We start from the raw sequence: 25,181 nt of genomic DNA, 5'->3' as shown, positions 1-25,181 counted from the left end.
TGTCTGTCTACCTCTCCGATCTCTAGAGTACATAGAGCACTATGGAACCAGTCCAGTGTGGTCTAACTACAGGAGGAACCAGAAAGGAGGGATTCCCTCTCAGAAGACACGCAATACCTGCATTGTAGGTGTAACAGCGGTGGTTCTGTAACCTTGCCTGAGACCTGGAGACTTGTGGCAGCTCTCCAAGCTATTGTCTAGGCTTTTTTGGAGAGTGCACAGATATTCAGAGGAGGTCTACCATGATGCTGTCTGGTCTGTGTTAGGCTATGTAACTCCATATTATCATTATATTCTCCACCAGACAGTCACACAAGTTCGTACTGTTAGGTGACCTAAACTGGGATATGCTTAACACTCCGGCCGTCCTACAATCTAAGCTTGATGCTCTCAATCTCACACAAATGATCAAGGAACCTACCAGGTACAACCCCAAATCTAGTCGCTCTGGATAAGAGCGTCTGCTAAATGACTTAAATGCTAAATGTAAACATGGGCACCCTCATAGATATCATCCTGACCAACCTGCCCTCTAAATACACCTCTGCTGTCTTCAACCAGGATCTCAGCGATCACAAGCTATTCAATGTTATGTTTGGTAAGCAATGGACCATTGTCTTTCTGCAGAATGTGAAGCTGCTGCAAATTTTTATACGCCCATATACAGGCGTTGTGTATGACCCCACGCGGACAGGTAAGATGGTTTCTATTTATGTAATGTGAATACAATTCTATGAATTAATCTGAATCAACCATGCTGAATTCAGCAAGTGTTATCTAAATGCTTGCTGGTTTCATCAAAATAAGTTGTCTTTGATTTGATGAATTTTCACAGTTGACACAGCCAAGAATCTGAGAGACTGCCAATAGGTGTTTTAGTGATGAAAACCTTTCTGCATAAAGTAACATCTGGTTCAAGACCAACACTTTTTGTGAGGTTTGAGGTAACCAAAGTGGCACATTTATATTGTTATTCTACATTTTTATCCAGGGGAGTCAGAAACAGAACAATTAACTCAATCAGGCAATTGGCACTGCAAGAGACCATGGTAAGTTCAGCCTCTGTGACTAAGGAGCAGAATGCTACAGCAGTACAGTAATGAAGAATTAAAAATTTGTGACCAGTGCAGCGGTTCAACAATGCCACCAAAAGAGAAACTGCAGTTCCCTACAGTACATAAATATTGTCCATATTTCCAGGGCTGCTACCCTTCCAGGTTCCTCATGTGGACTTTTCAGGGGAGGACTATTCCAACTCCCACTACGCAGTTGGCTCGGCCCCTCCTCCCCCCACCATGACCCCTTGGTACAGGTGGTACCACACCATACAGCCAGAGACTGAAGTGGCTCAAGTCAAGAAGAGCAACGAGGCCCATTTGACATAGGCCCTAGTCTATCAGAGGAATCATGGTAAAATTATTTTTTGTGATATCATTTGGGCTTTCTGGAAGTAGTAGAGCAAGTTTTAAAGATGCACTATGCAGAAATCACTCCACCATTTCCTGGTTGCTAAAATTCTAATAGTTTGTCTAATTTCAGTTTGTGACAAAACAAGCAAGTATAGTGTAAAGAATCATTATACCATCTAAACCGCAGTGTGAAATATTTTCCATAACCAAAAATATTGTATTTTCAGATGGTGTACAAAAACAAGACGATAAAAGTAAACTTAAGCATAGAAATAGCGCTCAGAACATATTACTGCTTCTTGGACTTGCTTTCAATGAGTGACAGACCTACAACTCATATTTCTGTGAATTTGTTCGGGTCGCACTAAAAGTTATAGAATATTGTTTATGGCAATATTGCTTTTGGGAGAGTTTTGCTAAAACATGTCACAGATCACTGATTCATGCCAGACACTTTTCACAGGCTACAACTAAAAATCTAATTGTATTTGTCACATACTTTGTAAACAACCAGTGTAGACTAATAGTGAAATGCTTACATCTACTTTGTGCATGACACAAGTCATTTTTCCAATAATTGTTTACAGACAGATTGTATCACAATTCCAGTGGGTCAGAAGTTTACATACACTAAGTTGACTGTGCCTTTGAACAGCTTGGAAAATTCCAACAAATTATGTCATGGCTTTAGACGCTTCTGATAGGCTAATTTACGTCATTTGAGTCAATTGTAGATGCATTTCAAGGCCTACCTTCAAACTCAGTGCCTCTGCTTGACATCATGGGGAAAGACCTCTGAAAAAAAATGTAGCCCCCCACAAGTCTGGCTCATCCTTGGGAGCAATTTCCAAACCACGTTCATGTGTACAAACAATAGTACCCAAGTATCATGGGACCACACAGCCATCATACCGCTCAGGAAGGACACGCGTTCTGTCTCCTAGAGATGAATGTACTTTGGTGCGAAAAGTACAAATCAATCCCAGAACAACAGCAAAGGACCTTGTGAAGATGCTGGAGGAAACAGGCACAAAAGTATCAATAGCCACAGTAAAACGAGTCCTACATCGACATAACCTGAAAGGCCGCCCAGCAAGGAAGAAGCCACTGCTCAAAAACTGCCATAAAAATACCAGACTACAGTTTGCAACTGCACATGGGGACAAAGATCATACTTTTTGGAGAAATGTCCTCTGGTCTAATGAAACAAAAATAACTGTTTAGCCATAATGACCATCATGTTTGGAGGGAAAAGGGGGAGGCTTGCAAGACGAAGAACACCATCCCAACCGTGAAGCACGGGGGTGGCAGCATCATGTTTGGGGGTGCTTTGCTGCAGGAGGGACTGGCGCAATTTACAAAATAGATGGCATCATGAGGGAGAAATGATGTGGAAATATTGAAGCAACATCTCAAGACGTCAGTCAGGGAATGGGTCTTCCAAATGGACAATGACCCCAAGCATACTTCCAAAGTTGTGGCTAAATGGCTTAAGGACAACATAGTCACGGTGTTGGAGTGGCCATCACAAAGCCCTGACCTCAATCCTATAGAAAATTTGTGGGCAGAACTGAAAAAGTGTGTGTGAGCAAGGAGGCCTACAAATCTGACTCAGTTACACCAGCTCTGTCAGGAGGAATGGGCCAAAATTCACCCACCTTATTGTGGGAAGCTTGTGGAAGGCTACCTGAAATGTTTGACCCAAGTCAAACAATTTAAAGGCAATGCTACCAACTACTAATTGAGTGAGTGTATGTAAACTCTGACCCACTGGGAATGTGATGAAAGAAATAAAAGCTGAAATCACTATTATTGACATTTCACATTAAAAAAAGTGGTGATCCTAACTGACTGAAGACAGGGAATTTTTACTAGTATTAAATGTCAGGAATTGTGAAAATTAGTTTGTATTTGGCTAAGGTGTATGGAAACTTCCTACTTCTACTGTGTGTAGAGGTAAAGTGACTACAACAGGATGACTGATAAGTGAATAATCAGCTCATGTACATGAGAAATCTGTCTAATCTGTTCTACATCTATGCTCAATGTTTAATATTTAGAGACAAGTTGTACAATAGACATTAAGATGCAAAATCCATTTATTTAATTGCCTTTTTGTCTGTAGTAAATACTTAATCATACAGGTGTCAACATGTTTATTCCCAGGTAATAAGAGCTTGGTTTCTACATGTGTGGATCCACTGGTAATGTATTGCCATTTCCTCTATAATAGAAATACTTCAGCATGTTGCTATTTCTGTCCCATTGTCACCTGGGTGAGACATGCCCACTTGTCCAGTCAAATTCTAAATTCCAAATCACACCCTATCTTTTCAGATATACAGTTGTGTGGAGGGGTCAAGGTGGCAAATTGGACTCAAGAAAATGTATGCATCTCATAGGCCGATACTGCAGTACACCAGGGGTGTATTCTCAATACTCTTAACGTGGCTTCCTCGCCACACCTTTCTTCAAATAAACTGATTTGGGAGAGACTTAAGCCATGATGCTTATTCAAATAAGTGGTGAACGATCAGGCGCGACAAGGAAACAAAGCCACTTTAGACTATCGAGATACACTCCAGCACTGAGTTAATGACATAGCCAGCTTCAGTGGTAAGTTATTTTGCATTACATTTCCATTTCCTCCTGGGGTCTGTTCAAAATGGTACCCTATTCCCTACATAGTGCAGTACATTTGACCAGGGCCCATAGTGCTCTGGTGAGAAATGGTGCAGTACAGGGAATAGAGTGCCAATAGAGCCCAGGTTCTGTAGTAGGTAGGTCACTCTTTGACCTTGTGGACCAGGGTCTCCCCCAGTGACTCCAGGACCTCCCGTTTGTAGTCCTCGAAGTCCCCGTCTATCTGGTTGACAGACCGATCCTCCACCACCCACAGCTGACAGGCTGTCTCAGTGATCAGCCGGGCATCGTGGCTCACGATGATCACAGCTATGGAGGGACAACAGCAAGGAATGAACATGTTACATATGAGAAACACTGTCAGAAGAGTACCAAAAGGCACTATCAGCAGCATGCTAATTATATGTTTGATTCTATTGCATTGACAGGCACAATTCAGGCCCATACTTTACACAAACCGGTGTGCCATAACCAATCAGACCTCTGTATCCCCATATGCAAATAGACCATCGCCATATGGATCTTTGGTAGTACATCCAACCGGTCTCACAACCGCAGACCAGGTGTATGGTGACGTGTGGGTGAGCGGTTTGCTCATGTCAATGTTGTGAACGGAGTGCCCCATGGGAGGGATGGGGTTATGGTATGGGCAGGCATAAGCTATAGACAATGAACACAATTGCATTTTATCGATGGCAATTTGAATGCACAGAGATAACGTGACGAGATCTTGAGGCCCGTCGTTGTGCCATTCATCCGCTGTCATCACATCATGTTTCAGCATGATAATACATTTCCCCATGTCTCAAGAATCTGTATACAATTCCTGGAAGCTGAAAATGTCCCAGTTCTTCCATGCCCTGCATACTCTTATCCATTGTTACCCATTGAGCACGTTTGGGATGCTCTGGATCTACGTGTAAGACAACGTGTTCCAGTTCCCACCAATGTCCAGCAACTTCGCACAGCCATTGAAGAGTGGGACAACATTCCACAATCAACAGCCTGATCAACTCTATGAGAAGGAGATGTGGTCTCATGCAGCAGGACACATCAGATACGGACTAGTTTTCTTATCACGCCCCTACTTTTTTTTAAAAGGTACCTGTGACCAACAGATGCATATCTGTATTCCCAGTCCTGTGATATCCATAGATTAGGGCCTAATTAATTCATTTCAATTGACTGATTTCCTAATATGAACTATAGCTCAGTAAAATCTTTGAAATTGTTGCATGTTGCGTTTAGATTTTTGTAAAGTTGTTTCTTGCATCAATTTGATTCAGTCACCTTGTCTGAAGGACAAGTGGATAAACATTAACCTGTCAATCCCTACATGTTTTTTTTTTTCAAAAGTCTCATGGAATGTAGGCCTACATTTAACACCACACATTGGCTGCTACTGTAGAATGAATGATAGAACAGCTATTTCCATGATAATATATTTTGGCCCTATTTCCATGTCAACGCACACCAGAAGTTAAACAGAATTTTCACAACGTTCAAGTTTGTGCTCAGCAGACCTGAAATTTGCTCAGTGCCCAGGAACATTGGCCACAGCTACCCCATATCTGAGGCTACTTTCTGATCCTACATTTAAACAAAAGAAACCCTCAATACCAAACAGCCTCTTGTATTTGTGTACATACCTCCTTTGTACTCATTAATCGCTTCTGATAAGGCATCGATCGACTCAATGTCCAGGTTGTTAGTAGGCTCATCTAGGATGAGAACGTCAGGTTGTCGACAGGCCAGCTCAGCGAATACCACTCGGGCTTTCTGACCACCTGGATGGAGAGGAACATAAACAGATTGACAATGGATGATGGTGTGTGTGCTTGCACGTGTGTGCATGCATGTTTCTATTCCTAACCTGATAACTTGGAGATCTGGATGGTGTGTGCATGACTCTCCAGTCCAAAGCGGCCCAGACACTTCCTGCTGTCCTGGTAGGGCAGGTTGAAGTTCCTCTGGAGGTACTCTGTAGCTGCCTCCTCCATGTTCAGCTGGTCAGCATATTGCTGGTTAAAGAAACCCACCTTCAGCCGATGGTTCTTTCTCATCTCCCCCTTGATCTGAAAGGCAAATCAACACATTTAGTCTGACACACAGTTATACCCATCAGTGAAAAAGCAGATGCCGTATTTGCATTTGTAAGGATACTTTTGTTGTCATTTTTGTTTGGAGGCAAACTCACTGGATTTAACCTGCCAGTGAGAAGTAGTAGTAGGGTACTCTTCCCGACTCCATTGGGTCCAACTATACAAACTGAACATGGATAAAGAGCTGTCAGGTATAGTATGGAGGCTAATGACATGGCCCAAATTTTCAAACAGAAATAATTTCTCCATACTTCTAGTCTCCATGTCGATACCAAAGTCCACATTCTTGAAGAGAGGTTTGTGTCCCTCAAAGGCAAAGTCCACACCTGAGACAGACAGAGAGCGGAGGATTAACAGGGATATACAAAGAGAGAGAGAGGAAGAGGACAAAGAGAGGGAGAACTCACTGTGCAGTCCGAGGATGGGAGGAGAGAGAGAAGGGGGGTTGGGGAAGGTGAATTTGACAGTGTACTCTTTGGGTCGTTTGAGCAGCTCTGTTGCTTCCAGACTCTCCTCTTCCACCCCTCCCTTCTTCTTTCCCTTCGCCTGCTTTCTGGTCAAGGCTTCCTTAGTCTGCTTCTCCTAGAGAGATAGACAGAAAACAGTGGATGATGGGAGAAGTACAGAGAGCGAGACAGATCCAGGTAGAACCATGTCTGAACAGGTAGCTAAACTAAACTTACGGCCTGTTTGGTGGACTTCCCCCCAGCCTTGAGATCCTTGAGCTTCTTCTCCTGTTTGTCATACTGTTTCTGGAGCTCCTTCTGCTTCTGAACGTACATCTTCTTAAACGTCACTGAGAGGGAGACAGATTGAAAAATACATTTTAGTAAATTAGCAGACACTCGTATCCAGATGTAGTGCAACAGTTCATCTTAAGATAGCTATGTCTCACCTAGCTCAGTCATAAATAACCAAATCTCAGTTGTATCAACTGTCAGTGCAAGTGGAAAAAGACAAGTGCGAGTTTTAGATGCCCCTAGCATGCAAAAGACAACTGATGCTACTCCTGGAGAGATCAGATACATGTTCTACATTAATAGAACACGTACCTACACAAAAACAAATGCAATATACAACAATTTCAAAGATTTTACTAAATTACAGTTCATTAGGCCCTAATCAATGGATTTCACAGGACTTGGAATACAGATATGCATCTGTTGGTCAAAGATACCTTAAAAAAAAAAGATAGGGGTGTGGATCAGAAAACCAGTCAGTATCTGGTGTGACCACTATTTTCCTCATGCAGCGACACATCTCCTTCGCATTGAGTTGATCAGGCTGTTGATTGTTGTCCTACTCTTCTTCAATGGCTGTGCGAAGTTGCTGGATATTGGCTGTAACTGTAACACATGTCGATCCAGAGCATCCCAAGCATGGTCAAAGGGTGACATGTCTGGTATGCAGGCCATGGAAGAACGGGGACAATTTCAGTTTCTAGGAATTGTGTACAGATTCTTGCAACATGGGGCCGTGCGTTATCATGCTGAAACATGAGGTGATGGAGGTGGATGAATGGCATGACAATGGGCCTTCAGGATCTCGTCACAGTATTCTGCGCATTCACATTGCCATCGATACAATGCAATTGTGTTCGTAGCGAATGCCTATCCATACTATATCCACGCCACCACCACAGGGTACTCTGTTCGTAACATTGACATCAGCAAACCTCTCGCCCATACAACTCCAAACACACTGTTTTCCATCTGCCCGGTACAGTTGAAACCGGGATTCATCTGTGAAGAGAACACTTCTCCAGCTTGCCAGTGGTCATCTAAGGTGAGTATTTGCCCACAGAAGTCAGTTATGCCCCCGAACTGCAGTCAGGTCAAGAACCTGGTGAGGACAACGAGCACGCAGATGATCTTCCCTGAGACGGTTTGTGCAGAAATTATTTTGCTGTGCAAACCTACAGTTTTATCAGCTGTCCAGGTGGCTGGTCTCAGTCGAACCCGCAGGTGAAGATCCTGGGCTGGCGTGGTTACACATGGTCTGCGGTTGTGAGGTCGGTTGGACATACGGCCAAATTCTCTAAAACGACGTTGGAGGCGGATTATGGTAGAGAAATGAACATTCAATGCTGTGGCAACAGCTCTGGTGGATATTCCTGCAGTCAACATGCCAATTGCACTCTCCCTCAAAACTTGAGACATCTGCGGCATTGTGTTGTGTGACAAAACTGCACATTTTAGAGTGACCTTTTATTGTCCCCAGTACAAGGTGCACCTGTGTAATGATCATGCTGTTTAATCAGCTTCTTGATATGCCACACCTGTCAGGTGGATGGATCATCTTGGCAAAGGAGAAATGCTCACTAACAGGGATCTAAACACATTTGTACAGAACATTTTTGAGAAATAAGCTTTTTGTGCGTACGGAACACTTCTGGAATCTTATTTCATCTCATGAAACATGGGACCAACAATTTACATGTTGAATTGATATTTTTGTTCAGTGTAGTATGTCAATAACCAAATACACACACTTTTGTTTTTTGTTGTGTTGAAGTATTTCCAGGCTAACAGTTTGTGGGGAAGGAGAAAGAATGTACATAGCAAATACTCACAGTAGTTCCCTCTGTAGTAGTAAAGTTTCTGGTTGTCCAGGTGAACGATGTCAGTACACACATCATCCAGGAAACTCTGGTCGTGAGACACGATGAGGAGAGTCTTCTTCCAGCCCTGAAGGTAGCTAGGTGGAGAGATTGATATATTAGCCACTGTAGTGTATCATTCACAGATGCAGGGCTGAAAGGAGACCCATTGAGTAAGCAGCTGTATAAATAAATTATATTTAAGTAAAAGACTGTGTGGTGTGCCCTTACTTGTTGAGCCAGATGACAGCGTTGAGGTCAAGATGGTTGGTGGGCTCATCCAGCATCAGCAGGGTGGGCTCCATGAACAGAGCTCTGGTAGGAAAGAGCCACAGGAAGCTTAGGTTAGAGTTTTCACTGCTGTTTTTATTTCTGTTATGCTTTTGTTTTATTATCTCTAAAAGTGACGCTGCAAAAATGCACTTTTAAAAAAGTAGCTAAAGAAAAAACAATTGAAGCAATTGCCATATAGCTAAAACCTCTAAATCAAATTCCTTCAGATCTATATAAGTGCCTAAGCAGGGCTAGGGGGTCTACAGATAAGATCTTCATTTGACCTATGTTGTTACGGTAAAATAATCCTGCAGCAACAGGATTTGAATGTTAAATCCATAATGTTGCTTGATCGGTGGTTATGCTATTAGCTGGCCAAAACTGGGTTACATTAAAAGTGCGATACTGTTAATAACCATGTGGTAGTGTGGGTTTTCAGTGAATTTATTGAAATCATGAAACTCATCTGCATTTCAAATTCTCAGCAACAAAAGAGTGATCAAATTAAGATCCTACACCTGGAATTCCAAAAAGGTCTTACCGGGCAAGTGAGACTCTCATCCTCCAGCCTCCAGAGAACTTCTTGGTAGCTCGATTCTGCATCTCTGGGGTGAAGGAGAGACCAGCCAGGATACGACGGGCTTTAGCCTCCGCTGCTGCTGCCCCGATGATCCTCAACTCCTCATAGACCTGGTTGAGACAGACACACAATATGTAGACAAGCAGTGGCTTAGTCTATTGACAGATATTATATTTCTGTCTTAATGCAGCCTAAGAGACTAACTCCAAAGTCTGTTACCACAGTCTGAATTTAAAAACGGTGTATCCAATACATTATCATAGAAATTAGGAAGTGGATATTTCAACTGGCAGATCTAACTAAATTGTATAAATAGTTTTTATTTTATTTAACTAGGCATTAGGGTTTCATTATAATGCTTCACCATACCTTGTCCAGTCTCTCAGCCACGCTGTCTTCTCCTTTCTCCAGCAGAGCCTGGAGTTGTCTCTCCTCTTCTAGGAGCTTCAGACGCCTCGTGTCTGCCTTCAACACAGCCTGGACCGCCGGGGTGTCATCAGCTATCACCTCTATGGAGAGAGACATAGGGTGTTAGAGAGGGGAGAGAGGGTTGGGGTGAAGGGAGAAGAGGAGAAGAGAGAGGAGTGTTGAGACAGGGGGTAGGGACAAAAGACATGCAAACAGATAGATGAGAGGGAGACAGAGAGAAGGGTATGATGGGGTGGGGTGGGGGGGGTATTCTTCAGAGGGCAAGTGAAATACCTTGCTCACAGAGCAGCACGTCAATGTTAGGAGGGATACTGAGAGCTCTGTTGGCGATATGTTTCAGGAGAGTGGTCTTCCCCTTCCCATTAGGTCCAACCAGACCGTAGCGTCTTCCTGCCACCACCAGGAGATCTGCGTTGACAAACAGCTCCTTCCCGTGAGCTGATATACTGAACCTCTCCAGCTGGGGGAGACATTAAAACACTGAAACCCCTACAGGTGAACTCTGATACTCATGGAACTTCATGGATTCCCACTTGACATTCTGCAGGCAGGATGGGCAACTGGTGGCCCGAAGGCCCTCTGATCAATATACATTTTTGTTTTTAATTAGGAACTCAGTTGGGGTGTCAACTTACTGTTACACATTAGAGCAGTAGAATACACAGGGTGCAATTTCGAAATTTGGTTGTGCATTAGCAGTTGTCGTCTTGTTATGTCAAGTCAGTCAGCAAATCTAAAAAATGTTAGCTGACATGGACTAAGTTAGCTGGCCGCTAAACTATCTAAACTTACTATCATGGTCGAATTAACGTCCGGGGTGCCCCCATTGATTTTGTTAGTCCCAATCAGATATCATATTCAAAAATGAAAACATTTCTCTCCACGTTATGGCAAAATGTGTAGAATTACAGGAAATTAGTTATAAAACTGAATAATCTTCTCTGACCATGGGGTTTTGTGGCCCCACCCCCATCAAAGTTGCCCATTCCACAGTATAGAATGGTTGAAGAGACTACCTCATAATGTCTACGTTTAATACATTTTCTTCAGTATTCAAGAACTATGTTCTATTAACTTTTCACTTAATTCTTCAGAATAAAGTAACACTCGATGAGTTGAGACGGTCAGGTCACCTTGATATCTGATGCGTTCTCCAGCATGGCCTGCCTGGAAGACAACTCAGCCTGGGACACTGAGAAATCGCCCTCGATGGCGTTGGCAGCACGCACACTGGCCACCTGCTTCTCATATTCTATCTAGAAACACAGAGGCATGGACACACACTTCCAATGAATAAAAAGCTTCTTCTGTGTCTGGTCGAGCATGCACTACAGGTCAAAAGTTTTAGAACACCTACTAATGCAAGGGTTTTTCTTTATTTGTACTATTTTCTACATTGTAGAATACGAGTGAAGACAACACACATATGGAATCATATAGTAACCAAAAAAGTGTTAATTCAAAATATATTTTATATTTGAGATTCTTCAAATAGCCACCCTGACAATGGTGCCGGAAGAAATGGCAGCAGTTTTACGGGCGCCCAACCAATTGCTATTATGTGGGGTTTTTCACATTATTTGTAACTTATTTTGTACATAATATTTCTGCAACCGTATCTTGCTGCAAAAAAAAGAGCTTCTGCATATCAGGATAGAGATCACTCACCTCGGATTAGACAAAGAGCTTCTGCATATCAGGATAGCGATCACTCACCTCGGATTAGACAAAGAGCTTCTGCATATCAGGATAGCGATCACTCACCTCGGATTAGACAAAGAGCTTCTGCATATCAGGATAGCGATCACTCACCTCGGATTAGACAAAGAGCTTCTGCATATCAGGATAGCGATCACTCACCTCGGATTAGACAAAGAGCTTCTGCATATCAGGATAGCGATCACTCACCTCGGATTAGACAAAGAGCTTCTGCATATCAGGACAGCGATCACTCACCTCGGATTAGACAAAGAGCTTCTGCATATCAGGACAGCGATCACTCACCTCGGATTAGACAAAGAGCTTCTGCATATCAGGACAGCGATCACTCACCTCGGATTAGACAAAGAGCTTCTGCATATCAGGATAGCGATCACTCACCTCGGATTAGACAAAGAGCTTCTGCATATCAGGACAGCGATCACTCACCTCGGATTAGACAAAGAGCTTCTGCATATCAGGACAGCGATCACTCACCTCGGATTAGACAAAGAGCTTCTGCATATCAGGACAGCGATCACTCACCTCGGATTAGACAAAGAGCTTCTGCATATCAGGACAGCGATCACTCACCTCGGATTAGACAAAGAGCTTCTGCATATCAGGACAGCGATCACTCACCTCGGATTAGACAAAGAGCTTCTGCATATCAGGATAGCGATCACTCACCTCGGATTAGACAAAGATTTTTTTCTTCAACAAGCAAGACGCACAGGACATTCTCCAAACACCCGACAGGGCCAACATCCCCATTATTTGCAAGAGGAAGCGACACAGGTACAGAGGACAAAGAGCCGGATGCCTGGTAAAGACCCAGAAAATGCGAGTGGAAAAGCTGCCGTTACCGTCAATATTACTCGCCAACGTGCAATCATTGGACAATAAACTAGACTAGGTACGACCACAAATATCCTACCAACAGGACATCAAAAACTGTAATATCCTATGTTTCACGGAATCGTGGCTGAATGACGACATGGATATTCAGCTAGTGGGATATACGCTGCACCGGCAGGATAGAACAGCACACTCCGGTAAGACGAGGGGGGGGGGGGGGGGGGCGGTCTGTGCATATTTGTAAACAACAGCTGGTGCACGAAATCTAAGGAAGTCTGTAGATTTTGCTCGCCTTGAGTATATTGTGATAAATTGAGGGCAACACTACTTGCGTAGAGTTTTCAGCTATACCTTCGTGGTTGTTTATTTACCACCACAAACAGATGCTGGCACTAAGACCACACTCAGTCAGCTGTATAAGGAAATAAGCAAACGGGAAACCACTCACCCAGAGGCGACGCTCCTAGTAGCCGGAGACTTTTATGCAGGGAAACTTAAATCAGTTCTACCAAATTTCCATCAACATGTTAAATGTGTAACCAGAGGGAAAGGAGTACACCACATCAGTCACTCGCTTTATCAATAAGTGCATCGAGGACGTCGTCCCCACAGTGACTGTACCCCAACCAGAAGCCATGGATTACAGGCAACATTCGCACTGAGATAAAGGGTAGAGCCGCCGCATTCAAGATGCAGGACTCTAACCCGGAAGCTTACAAGAAATCATGCTATGCCCTGCGACAAACCATCAAACAGGCAAAGCGTCAATACAGGGCTAAGATTGAATCATACTACACCGGCTCGGACGCTCGTCTTATGTGGCAAGGCTTGCAAACTACTACAGACTTCAAAGGGAAGCACAGCCGCGAGCTGCCCAGTGTCACGAGCCTACCAGACAAGCTAAATCACAGGCATGCATGAGAGCATCAGCTGTTCTGGACGACTTTGTGATCAAGCTCTCCGTAGCCAACATGAGTAAGACCTTTAAACAGATCAACATACACAAGGCTGCGGGGCCAGACGGGTTACGAGGACGTGTGCTCCGGGCATGTGCTGACCAACTGGCAGCTGTCTTCACTGACATTTCCAACATGTCCCTGATAGAGTCTGTAATACCAACATGTTTCAAGCAGACCACCATAGTCCCTGTGCCCAAGAACACAAAGGTAACCTGCCTAAATGACTAGAGACCCGTAGCACTCACGACCGTAGCCATGAAGTGCTTTGAAAGGTTGGTAATGGCTCACATCAACACCATTATCCCAGAAACCCTAGACCCACTCCAATTTGCATACCGCCCAAACAGATCTACAGATGATGCAATCTCTATTGCACTCCACACTGCCCTTTCCCACCTGGACAAAATAAACACTTATGTGCAGTGGGGCAAAAAAGTATTTAGTCAGCCACCAATTGTGCAAGTTCTCCCACTTAAAAAGATCAGAGAGGCCTGTAATTTTCATCATAGGTACACTTCAACTATGACAGAAAAAATGAGAAGGAAAAAAATCCAGAAAATCACATTGTAGGATTTTTAATGAATTTATTTGCAAATTATGGTGGAAAATAAGTATTTGGTCAATAACAAAAGTTTCTCAATACTTTGTTATATACCCTTTGTTGGCAATGACAGAGGTCAAACGTGTGTTTGACCCAGCCACGTTTCATCTTCAATGCCCTTGCTGATGGGAGGTTTTCACTCAAAATCTCATGATACATGGCCCCATTCATTCTTTCCTTTACACGGATCAGTCGTCCTGGTCCCTTTGCAGAAAAACAGCCCCAAAGCATGATGTTTCCACCCCCATGCTTCACACTAGGTATGGTGTTCTTTGGATGAAACTCAGCATTCTTTGTCCCCCAAACACGACAAGTTGAGATTTGAAAAAAAAAGAAAAAAAAAAGTTTTGGTTTCATCTGACCATATGACATTCTCCCAATCTTCTTCTGGATCATCCAAATGCTCTCTAGCAAACTTCAGACGGGCCTGGACATGTACTGGCTTAAGCAGGGGGACACGTCTGGCACTGCAGGATTTGAGCCCCTGGCGGCGTAGTGTGTTACTGATGGTAGGCTTTGTTACTTTGGTCCCAGCTCTCTGCAGGTCATTCACTAGGTCCCCCCCGTGTGGTTCTGGGATTTTTGCTCACCGTTCTTGTGATCATTTCGACCCCATGGGGTGAGATCTTGCGTGGAGCCCCAGATCGAGGGAGATTATCAGTGGTCTTGTATGTCTTCCATTTCCTAATAATTGCTCCCAAAGTTGATTTCTTCAAACCAAGCTGCTTACCTATTGCAGATTCAGTCTTCCCAGCCTGGTGCAGGTCTACAATTTTGTTTCTGGTGTCCTTTGACAGCTCTTTGGTCTTGGCCATAGTGGAGTTTGGAGTGTGACTGTTTGAGGTTGTGGACAGGTGTCTTTTATACTGATAACAAGTTCAAACAGGTGCCATTAATACAGGTAACGAGTGGAGGACAGAGGAGCCTCTTAACCTCTTGAACCTCTGGGGGCAGTATTTCATTTTTGGATGAAAAACGTTCCCATTTTAAACAAGATATTTTGCCACGAAAAGATGCTTGACTATGCATATAATTGACAGCTTTGGAAAGAAAACACTCTGACGTTTCCAAAACTGCAAAGATATTGTCTGTGAGTGCCACAGAACTAATGCTACAGGCGAAACCAAGATGAAATTTCATACAGGAAGTGAGCCAGATTTTTGAGGCGCTGTGTTCCAATGTCTCCTTATATGGCTGTGAATGCGCAAGGAATGAGCCTACACTTTCTGTCGTTTCCCCAAGTTGTTTGCAGCATTGTGACGTATTTGAAGGCATATCATTGGAAAATTGAGCATAAGAGACTACATTTACCAGGTGTCCGCTCGGTGTCCTCCGTCGAAACTATTGCGTAATCTCCAGGTGCGTGCATTTTTCCATTTTGAACAGAGGAGAAACCAAACTGCCACGAGTGACTTATCATCGAATAGATATGTGAAAAACACCTTGAGGATTGATTCTAAACAACATTTGCCATGTTTCTGTCGATATTATGGAGTTAATTTGGAAAAAAGTTTGCGTTGTAATGACTGAATTTTCTGGTTTTTTTCTTAGCCAAACGTGATGAACAAAACGGAGAGATTTCTCCTACACAAATAATATTTTTGGAAAAACTGAACATTTGCTATCTAACTGAGAGTCTCCTCATTGAAAACATCCGGAGTTCTTCAAAGGTAAATGATTTTATTTGAATGCTTTTCTTATTTTTGTGAAAATGTTGCCTGCTGAATGCTAGGCTTAATGCTATGCTAGCTATCAATACTCTTACACAAATGCTTGTGTAGCTATGGTTGAAAAGCATTTTTTGAAAATCTGAGATGACAGTGTTGTTAGTTAACCAAAGGCTAAGCTTGTGAGCCAATATATTTATTTCATTTCATTTGCGATTTTCATGAATAGTTAACGTTGCGTTATGGTAATGAGCTTGAGGCTATAATTACGCTCCCGGATACGGGATTGCTCGTCGCAACAGGTTAAAGAAGAAGTTACAGGTCTGTGAGAGCCAGAAATCTTGCTTGTTTGTAGGTGACCAAATACGTATTTTCCACCATAATTTGCAAATAAATTCATAAAAAATCCTACAATGTGATTTTCTGGAATTTTTTCTTCTCATTTTGTCTGTCATAGTTGAAATGTACCTATGATGAAAATTTACAGGCCTCTCATCTTTTTAAGTGGGAGAACTTGCACAATTGGTGGTGACCTAATACTTTTTTGCCCCACTGTATGTGAGAATGTTATTAATTTACTACAGCTCAGCGCTCAACACCATAGTACCCTCAAAGCTCATCACTAAGCTAAGGATCCTGGACTTCCTGATGGGTCGCCCCCAGGTGGTGAGGGTAGGTAGCAACACATTGCCACGCTGATCCTCAACACTGGAGCTCCCCAGGGGTGCGTGCTCAGTGCCCTCCTGTACTCCCTATTCACCCACGACTGCATGGCCAGGCACGACTCCAACACCATCATTAAGTTTTCTGATGACACAGCAGTGGTAGGCCTGATCACCGAAAACGATGAGACAGCCTAAAGGGAGGAGGTCAGAGACCTGGCCGTGTGGTACCAGGACAACAACCTCTCCCTCAACGTGATCAAGACAAAGGAGATGATCGTGGACTACAGGAAAAGGAGGACTGAGCATGCCCCCCTTCTCATCGACGGGGCTGTAGTGGAGCAGGTTGAGAGCTTCAAGTTCCTTGGTGTCCACATCAACAACAAACTAGAATGGTCCAAACACACAAAGACAGTCGTGAAGAGGGCACAATAAAGCCTATTCCTCCTCAGGAAACTAAAAAGATTTGTCATGGGTCCTGAGATCCTCAAAAGGTTCTACAGCTGCAACATCGAGAGCATCCTAACTGGTTGCGTCACTGCCTCTTACCACAAGGCACTACCAGCAGCTCTTTGTTGTGCGTCAAGCATTGCGCTGTTTATGACTTCAAGCCTATCAACTCCCGAGATGAGGCTGGTGTAACCGAAGTGAAATGGCTAGCTAGTAAGCGCGCACTAATAGCATTTCAAACGTCACTCGCTCTGAGCCTTCTAGTAGTTGTTCCCCTTGCTCTGCATGGGTAACGCTGGTTCGATGGTGGCTGTTTTCGTTGTGTTGCTGGTTCGAGCCCAGGGAGGAGCGAGGTGAGGGATGGAAGCTATACTGTTACACTGGCAATACTAAAGTGCCTATAAGAACATCCAATAATCAAAGGTTAATGAAATACAAATGGTATAGAGGGAAATAGTTATGTAATTCCTATAATATCTACAACCTAAAACTTCTTACCTGGGAATATTGAAGACTCATGTTAAAAGGAACCACCAGCTTTCATATGTTCTCATCTTCTGAGCAAGGAACTGAAACGTTAGCTTTTTTACATGGCACAGATAAGATTTTATTGATGTATTATATTAAGTTAAAATAAGTGTTCATTCAGTATTGTTGTAATTGTCATTATTATAAATAAATCGGAATCGGCTTTTTTGGTCCTCCAATAATCGGTATCGGCGTTGAAAAATCATAATCGGTCTACCTCTACTACAGGGTAGTGCGTACGGCCCAGTACATCACTGGGGCTAAGCTGCCTGCCATCCAGGGCCTCTACACCAGGCGGTGTCAGAGGAAAGCCCTAAAAATTGTCAAAGACCCCAGCCATAGACAGTTTTCTCTACTACCGCATGGCAAGCGGTACCGGAGTGCCAAGTCTAGGACAAAAAGTCTACTCAACAGTTTTTACCCCAAGCCATAAGACTCCTGAACAGGTGATCAAATGGCTACCCGGAATATTTGCATTGTGTGCCCCCCCAAACCCATCTTTTTCCACTGCTGCTACTCTCTGTTCATCATATATGCAGTCATTTTAACTATACATTCATGTACATACTACCTCAATTGGCCCGACCAACCAGTGCTCCCGCACATTGGCTAACAGGGCTATCTGCATTGTATCCTACCCACCACCCGCCAACCCCTCTTTTACGCGACTGCTACTCTCTGTTCATCATATATGCATAGTCACTTTAACCATATCTACATGTACATACTACCTCAATCAGCCTGACTAACCGGTGTCCGTATGTAGCCTCGCTACTTTTATACCCTCGCTACTGTATATAGCCTGTCTTTTTACTGTTGTTTTATTTCTTTACCTACCTACTGTTCACCTAATACCTTTTTTGCACTATTGGTTAGAGCCTGTAAGTAAGCATTTCACTGTAAGGTCTACCTGTTGTATTCGGCGCACGTGATAAATAAACTTTGATTTGCCTTGTTGACAGCTTTGCACACTCTTGGCAATCTCTCAACCAGCTTCATGATGTAGTCACCTGGAATGATTTTCAATTAACATGTGTGCCTTGTTCAAAGTTAATTTGTGGAATTTCTTTCCTTCTTAATGCTATTGAGCCAATCAGTTGTGTTGTGACGAGGTGGGGTAGGGGGGGTAAACAGAAGATAATTTGGTAAAAGACCAAGTCCATATTATGGCAAGAACAGCTGAAATAAGCAAAGAGAAATGACATTCCATCATTACTTTAAGACATGAAGGTCAGTCAATGCGGAACATAAGAACTTTCTTCAAGTACAGTCGCAAAAACCATCAAGTGCTATGATGAAACTGGCTCTCATGAAGACCGCCACAGGAAAGGAAGACCCAGAGTTACCTCTGCTGCAGAGAAAAAGTTCATTAGAGTTAACTGCACCTCAGATTGCAGACCAAATAAATGCTTCACAGAGTTCAAGTAACAGACACATCTCAACATCAACTGTTCAGAGGAGACTGTGAATCAGGCCTTCATGGTCAAATTGATGCAAAGAAACCACTGCCAAAGGACACCAACAAGAAGAAGAGACTTGCTTGGGCCAAGAAACACGAGCAATGGACATTAGACAGGTGGAAATTTGTCTTTTGGTCTGGAGTCCAAATTGGAGATTTTTGTTCCCAACTGCCATGTCTTTGTGAGACGTGGTATGGGTGAACGGATGATCACTGCATGTGTATTTCCTACCGTAAAAGCATGGAGGAGGTGGTGTTATTGTGTGGGGGTGCTTTGCTGGTGACATTGTCTGATTTATTTAGAATTCAAGGCATACTTAACCAACATGGCTACCACAGCATTCTGCAGTAAAACTCCATCCTGTCTGGTTTGCGCTTAGTGGGACTATCATTTGTTTTTCAACAGGACAATGACCCAACACACCTCCAGGCTATGTAAGGGCTATTTTAACAATAAGGAGAGTGATGGAGTGCTGCATCAGATGACCTCCTCGCCTCCACAATCACCCAACCTCAACCCAATGGAGATGGTTTGGGATGAGTCAGACCAGAGTGAAGGAAAAGCAGCCAACAAGTGCTCAGCATATGTGGGAACTCCCAAGACTTTTGTAAAAGCATTCCAGGTGAAGCTGGTTGAGAGAATGCCAAGAGTGTGCAAAGCTGTCATCAAAGCAAAGGGTGGCTATTTGAAGAATCTCAAATATAAAATATATTTTGATTTGTTTAACACTTTTTTGGTTTCTACATGATTCCATACGTGTTATTTCATAGCTTTGACATCATCACTACTATTCTACAATGTAAAAAATAGTTCAAATAAAGAAAAACCCTTGAATGAGTAGGTGTTCTAAAACTATTGACCGGTAGTGTATGTATAGACTGGTTACCATTTTCTTTTTCTTCTTCTTCTCCTTCTTGCTCATGTTGGCAAAGGGGTCGTCACCTTTCTCCTGCTCCTGCTCTGCGATCACATCTTCAGCACACTGACAGTAGAGAGGGAGGCAGACAGAGAGAGAGAGAGACAGTTCTATGAGAGGGAGTTAGGTGTTCTATGGTGGCTCTACATGCTATGTATGACCCTTCCATATAGCAGACTCAGATTAGACATAAAAACACACCTTCATTGTGTCGTCTTCATCGTCTTCACCCTCTTCATCTTCGCTGCGAGGCGGGCGAGCAGGTTTGTTCATCCTCTGAATGGGACAAGTCACATAGCATTATGGTTTTACAGAAACTACCTTGACAAGACATTAAGTGTAACTATGACCCATACACTGTTGCCATGCATTATATTGGCCTGCATTCTTGACAGTTTACAGGTGGGTGTATTGGGACTTGGTCACACTATACGTCGCTAAATATGATTTATTTCAATCGAATGCCATCCCTACATTCCAGAAGGAAAACTGTTTTAAACAAAGTTTGTGTTGTTAACACCAAAGAGAGCTCTTCACTCACCTTGGGCTGTTCCTTCTTGCCTTTCTTTGGCTGAGGCTTCTCCTCCTCTGCTTCATCCTCCTCAGTTGCCTACAAGGGAAGAGAAAAGGAGTCTCTCATTTAGTTCTCAACATAATGCTGAATCCCAAATCAATACTCTCTAGATACTCCTGTAGATCTAAAATGATTTGATAGGTGTAAGCAATATTCCACCAAGCCAATCAGAAGCCTGACCTTGGATGATGTTTTAGCCTCTGGGTTCTCGTTCACCGCTTTTTTCTCATCCTTGTCTTTCTTCTCTTCCTCCGTCTCATCATCGGAGGGAGCCTGGTATTATGTAGTAAAAATTGAGTGAGTCTCCATGTCTGGGAACAAGTGAGATCAGACTCACACGGTTTTATTGTATTGAGTATCTCAGTGGGTTAGATCTGCAGATATGAGGTGTACGAAGAGAAAAGACATCAAACAAAGAGTAGAGTGGAATAAAAGGAAATGGATTGAGAAGGGAACGTGTTAGTGAACATTTAAAATGTGCTGCTTATCAACCCTGTTGGATGGGAAACAGACAGGCACAGGGGCGAAGGGTATGAAGAAAGGGGAAAGGAGAGGGAAAGAAAAAAGTGCAGAAGGAGAAGAAACATTCCATCACCCACCTTTGCATTTGGTTTTGGCTTAGGTTTATCTTTTTTCTTGCCCTTCTGCACCTTCTCAACCTCCTGTGTTAAAGTATTAAAGACGCACGGACACGCACACAGATACACCAGTTCCTTTATATTAGACATGTCCTTACACCAGACCACCATGTCATTATGAAGAAAAATAACATGCTTGATTCAAATCATTAGATTCTAAGTGCCTTGCAAGCCCCAACCTTTGTGCTAATTTGTCCAAAGCATGTAGATGAAATGCAAAAAAATGTAATCATTTAGGAATCACTAAGAATATGGATGTGAACATGTGTAGCAGGTCTTATTGTGAGTGTGTGATGAAATCCAAAGGAGAAGAGAAGGCAGTAGAAAAGGAAGAGGAAAGAACAATACGAGGAGGGATGGATGAATTAGTAAACAAACACATTCTTAGAGATGCCTGGATCTCTGAAACAAAAAGTATCAATAGAATCAACATTCAAAGTTAGAGAACATAATACATAAACATAAGAAGCAAACCCCACACACCTTCATCCGTCTCTCTTCTTCATCATTATCATCCTCCCCTCCAGCCACTCCATCATCACCATCACTGTCTCCCTGACTGAGAGCTGCAAATATGTTCCCTGCCTGAGACAACAAAAATAACAAATACAATTTAAAAGTGGATTATAGTGTAGTCTCCCCTCAAAATGTAATAGGACAGTGATCAAATCTGCTAAGACTGTAGATATAGTGATCAAGACTGTTGCATGCACAACACGCTCACCTTATTTCCCTTGCCTTTTCTGGGGGCCACACCTGAAATAAGAGAGAGAGCAAGAAGTTGATGAAAGTCTCGTTAAGCTATCAACTCCGCACATTTCCAGCTTGAAATGTATACATCATTTATGTTTGACAGACTTACTAAGCAGTCAACTTACCCTCCTCTTCCTCGTCATCGCTGGCTTGCACTGACAGCTTCTTCAGTTTCTCCATAATATCCTCGTCATCATCATCGTCTCCCTCTCCACCTTTACCTTTCCGCCGGTCTTTCTTTTTCTTCTGAGGCTGAGAGCAAGAGAGATTATATTAGATGGACATGAAGTTTTACATGATAACTACTAGGGTTAGGTATTAGCAGGGAGGGACCACACGAAACACATAGGTCATGATTTAAAAATATATATATATATATATATAGTGCCTTGCGAAAGTATTCAGCCCCCTTGAACTTTGCGACCTTTTGCCACATTTCAGGCTTCAAGCATAAAGATATAAAACTGTATTTTTTGTGAAGAATCAACAACAAGTGGGACACAATCATGAAGTGGAACGACATTTATTGGATATTTCAAACTTTTTTAACAAATCAAAAACTGAAAAATTGGGCGTGCAAAATTATTCAGCCCCTTTACTTTCAGTGCAGCAAACTCTCTCCAGAAGTTCAGTGAGGATCTCTGAATGATCCAATGTTGACCTAAATGACTAATGATGATAAATACAATCCACCTGTGTGTAATCAAGTCTCCGTATAAATGCACCTGCACTGTGATAGTCTCAGAGGTCCGTTAGAAGCGCAGAGAGCATCATGAAGAACAAGGAACACACCAGGCAGGTCCGAGATACTGTTGTGAAGAAGTTTAAAGCGGTTGGATACAAAAAGATTTCCCAAGCTTTAAACATCCCAAGGAGCACTGTGCAAGCGATAATATTGAAATGGAAGGAGTATCAGACCACTGCAAATCTACCAAGACCTGGCCGTCCCTCTAAACGTTCAGCTCATACAAGGAGAAGACTGATCAGAGATGCAGCCAAGAGGCCCATGATCACTCTGGATGAACTGCAGAGATCTACAGCTGAGGTGGGAGACTGTCCATAGGACAACAATCAGTCGTATATTGCACAAATCTGGCCTTTATGGAAGAGTGGTGAGAAGAAAGCCATTTCTTAAAGATATCCATAAAAAGTGTTGTTTAAAGTTTGCCACAAGCCACCTGGGAGACACACCAAACATGTGGAAGAAGGTGCTCTGGTCAGATGAAAGCAAAATGGAACTTTTTGGCAACAATGCAAAACGTTATGTTTGGCGTAAAAGCAACACAGCTCATCACCCTGAACACACCATCCCCACTGTCAAACATAGTAGTGGCAGCATCATGGTTTGGGCCTGCTTTTCTTTAGCAGGGACAGGGAAGATGGTTAAAATTGATGGGAAGATGGATGGAGCCAAATACAGGACCATTCTGGAAGAAAACCTGATGGAGTCTGCAAAAGACCTGAGACTGGGACGGAGATTTGTCTTCCAACAAGACAATGATCCAAAACATAAAGCAAAATCTACAATGGAATGGTTCAAAAATAAACATATTCAGGTGTTAGAATGGCCAAGTCAAAGTCCAGACCTGAATCCAATCGAGAATCTGTGGAAAGACCTGAAAACTGCTGTTCACAAATGCTCTCCATCCAACCTCACTGAGCTCGAGCTGTTTTGCAAGGAGGAATGGGAAAAAATTTCAGTCTCTCGATGTGCAAAACTGATAGAGACATACCCCAAGCGACTTACAGCTGTAATCGCAGCAAAAGGTGGCAGTATTAACTTAAGGGGGCTGAATAATTTTGCACGCCCAATTTTTCAGTTTTTGATTTGTTAAAAAGGTTTGAAATATCCAATAAATGTCGTTCCACTTCATGATTGTGTCCCACTTGTTGTTGATTCTTCACAAAAAAATACAGTTTTATATCTTTATGTTTGAAGCCTGAAATGTGGCAAAAGGTCGCAAAGTTCAAGGGGGCCGAATACTTTCGCAAGGCACTGTATATATATATATATATCATGATTTTCTATGTTGGAGATTCAATACTGCAAGCTAGCTACAACTCTGGCTAGTAGTGGCTACCTCCCCAACCTCTTCAAGCTCATCTTCTGTCTTTCAAGAGAGCAAATTAGGTGGGATGGGAAGAAACATAATTATGTAATAGGTGGACCTATTAATGACAACATATCACTGGACATTGTGTTATTGATACAGTAATGCAAAAATAAGTAATCCAACTGAAAATGACCTATATGATCATCTGTATTAGTCAAGGAAAACAATTACCTGCTTTCCTTGAGTCTCCTTCACCACAGGTCCATCCTCCTTTTTGTTATCTGTGGCCAGCTCATCAAAGAACTGTGAGAGTGTGTGACAGTCAATGAGAGATGTTGATACATTTTGTTTAATGTGTTCACACATCAACGATTACATTTTCTTTCTCGCCTCATTCAATCTACTAAAAATATCCCCAAAAGACTTATACTCACACTCTTCTTCCCCTTCTTATCCTTCTTTCCTTTCTTTACTGATTTTTCTGAAGTGGGGAGAGAACATGTAGGTAACAAAATTAGCAAGTTTGTCATCAACATATGGATGCACTGAGTGACAAAAGAGAGGGTCAGAATGAGCCGGCGGGGAGGTAAAGCCCGTTATAAGGGAAGCGGGGGCTGGCGCATTTTCAGAATGACTTTTGGCAACACAGCAGTTCTTCTAACAATGCATATTAGCTATGACAGAGCTAACCTTGTCTTCATGACTTCGAATGAATGAGAAATTCATAACTAGCCATGACCCTGTGTTGATTATTCTTCCACAAAGGACCCATTTTACATGTTGAAGTGTGTCACTACTTGACTGTCAAGTAGAGAGAACAATGAATCATGTCTGACAATTACAAGGAATGCATATGGCATTGCATCATTTTCAAAACATTGATAGCAAGTTAGCTAACGTAGTTTCTAGGTAGTTAACCATCGCCAATGCCACACTGCTGTCAAAATAATCCCTATCATATGACAGCCAGGACAGCTACTTGTTAATTACATTTCACATTGATGCACAATAGCTAACGTTAACAACTGTGGTGCAGTGGCTGGAAAGGATTCAGATGTAACCGTTAGCTTAGCTGCTAACAATTAGCTACCTGCCGCCGCTGGTGGGGCTGCTCCCTCTTCTCCTTCCCATTCTGCATCTTCTTTTGCTTTCTTGGGCATTTCCGTATATTTATTTATACGTATATTAACAGATAACCACCCGAATGTGTCTTCTAATAACTTAAAAGCAGTGGTAAGAGTGGCTGTCAGTGAAGCACAAGTGTTTTGTCACAACACATGCGGCCTGAGAATTTCTCTCTTCATGACGTAGCGAGAGCACTACCAAAG

At 42.8% G+C, this 25,181-nt stretch overlaps 2 protein-coding genes across 3 annotated transcripts in view; one reads left to right on the top strand and one right to left on the bottom strand.

Annotated features, from left to right (window-relative positions):
• LOC115131826 (small ribosomal subunit protein mS40-like) overlaps positions 1-8,963 on the top strand; it is a 12,268-nt gene extending 3,305 nt beyond the window's left edge. The window contains exons 3-5 of the mRNA XM_065021042.1: positions 27-149; positions 509-694; positions 1,186-8,963. Coding sequence (XP_064877114.1) covers positions 27-149; positions 509-694; positions 1,186-1,385 — 509 coding nt within the window. The 3' untranslated portion in view covers positions 1,386-8,963. The remainder of the gene's footprint in view (positions 1-26; positions 150-508; positions 695-1,185) is intronic.
• LOC115131407 (ATP-binding cassette sub-family F member 1-like) lies at positions 3,491-25,181 on the bottom strand. 2 transcript variants are annotated; one of them, XM_029663116.2, is made up of 24 exons: positions 24,944-25,181; positions 24,288-24,334; positions 24,085-24,156; positions 21,925-22,051; positions 21,771-21,802; positions 21,530-21,631; positions 21,008-21,070; positions 20,589-20,681; positions 20,376-20,444; positions 20,036-20,110; positions 19,805-19,900; positions 11,169-11,291; positions 10,309-10,495; positions 9,976-10,115; positions 9,568-9,716; positions 8,985-9,068; positions 8,727-8,851; positions 6,838-6,950; positions 6,562-6,736; positions 6,406-6,480; positions 6,250-6,320; positions 5,926-6,127; positions 5,702-5,839; positions 3,491-4,361 (listed from the first exon to the last, which is right to left on the bottom strand). In XM_029663116.2, the coding sequence occupies exons 1-24, from the start codon at positions 25,011-25,013 to the stop codon at positions 4,195-4,197; spliced, it is 2,595 nt and encodes an 864-aa protein (XP_029518976.1). In that variant the 5' UTR covers positions 25,014-25,181; the 3' UTR covers positions 3,491-4,194. The 2 variants fall into 2 exon arrangements, with proteins under 2 accessions (XP_029518976.1, XP_029518977.1); XM_029663117.2 differs by lacking the exon at positions 21,008-21,070.

The sequence above is a fragment of the Oncorhynchus nerka genome, linkage group LG7 (genome assembly GCF_034236695.1).
Source record: "Oncorhynchus nerka isolate Pitt River linkage group LG7, Oner_Uvic_2.0, whole genome shotgun sequence".
Taxonomy (NCBI): Eukaryota; Metazoa; Chordata; class Actinopteri; order Salmoniformes; family Salmonidae; genus Oncorhynchus; species Oncorhynchus nerka.
The sequence above is the reverse complement of the archived record's forward strand: the minus strand, read 5'-3'. Positions and strand labels throughout refer to the sequence as shown.

Excerpts from the sequence above, each read along its gene's own strand:
- LOC115131407 (XM_029663116.2), bottom strand. The coding sequence starts at position 25,013 with ATGCCCAAGAAAGCAAAAGAAGATGCAGAATGGGAAGGAGAAGAGGGA. Across the intron at positions 10,116-10,308 it reads CGTGCTGCTCTGTGAGCAAG|AGGTGATAGCTGATGACACC; the intron begins GTATTTCACTTG and ends CTCTCTCCATAG. Across the intron at positions 6,128-6,249 it reads TCACTGGCAGGTTAAATCCA|ATCAAGGGGGAGATGAGAAA; the intron begins GTGAGTTTGCCT and ends TTTGCCTTTCAG.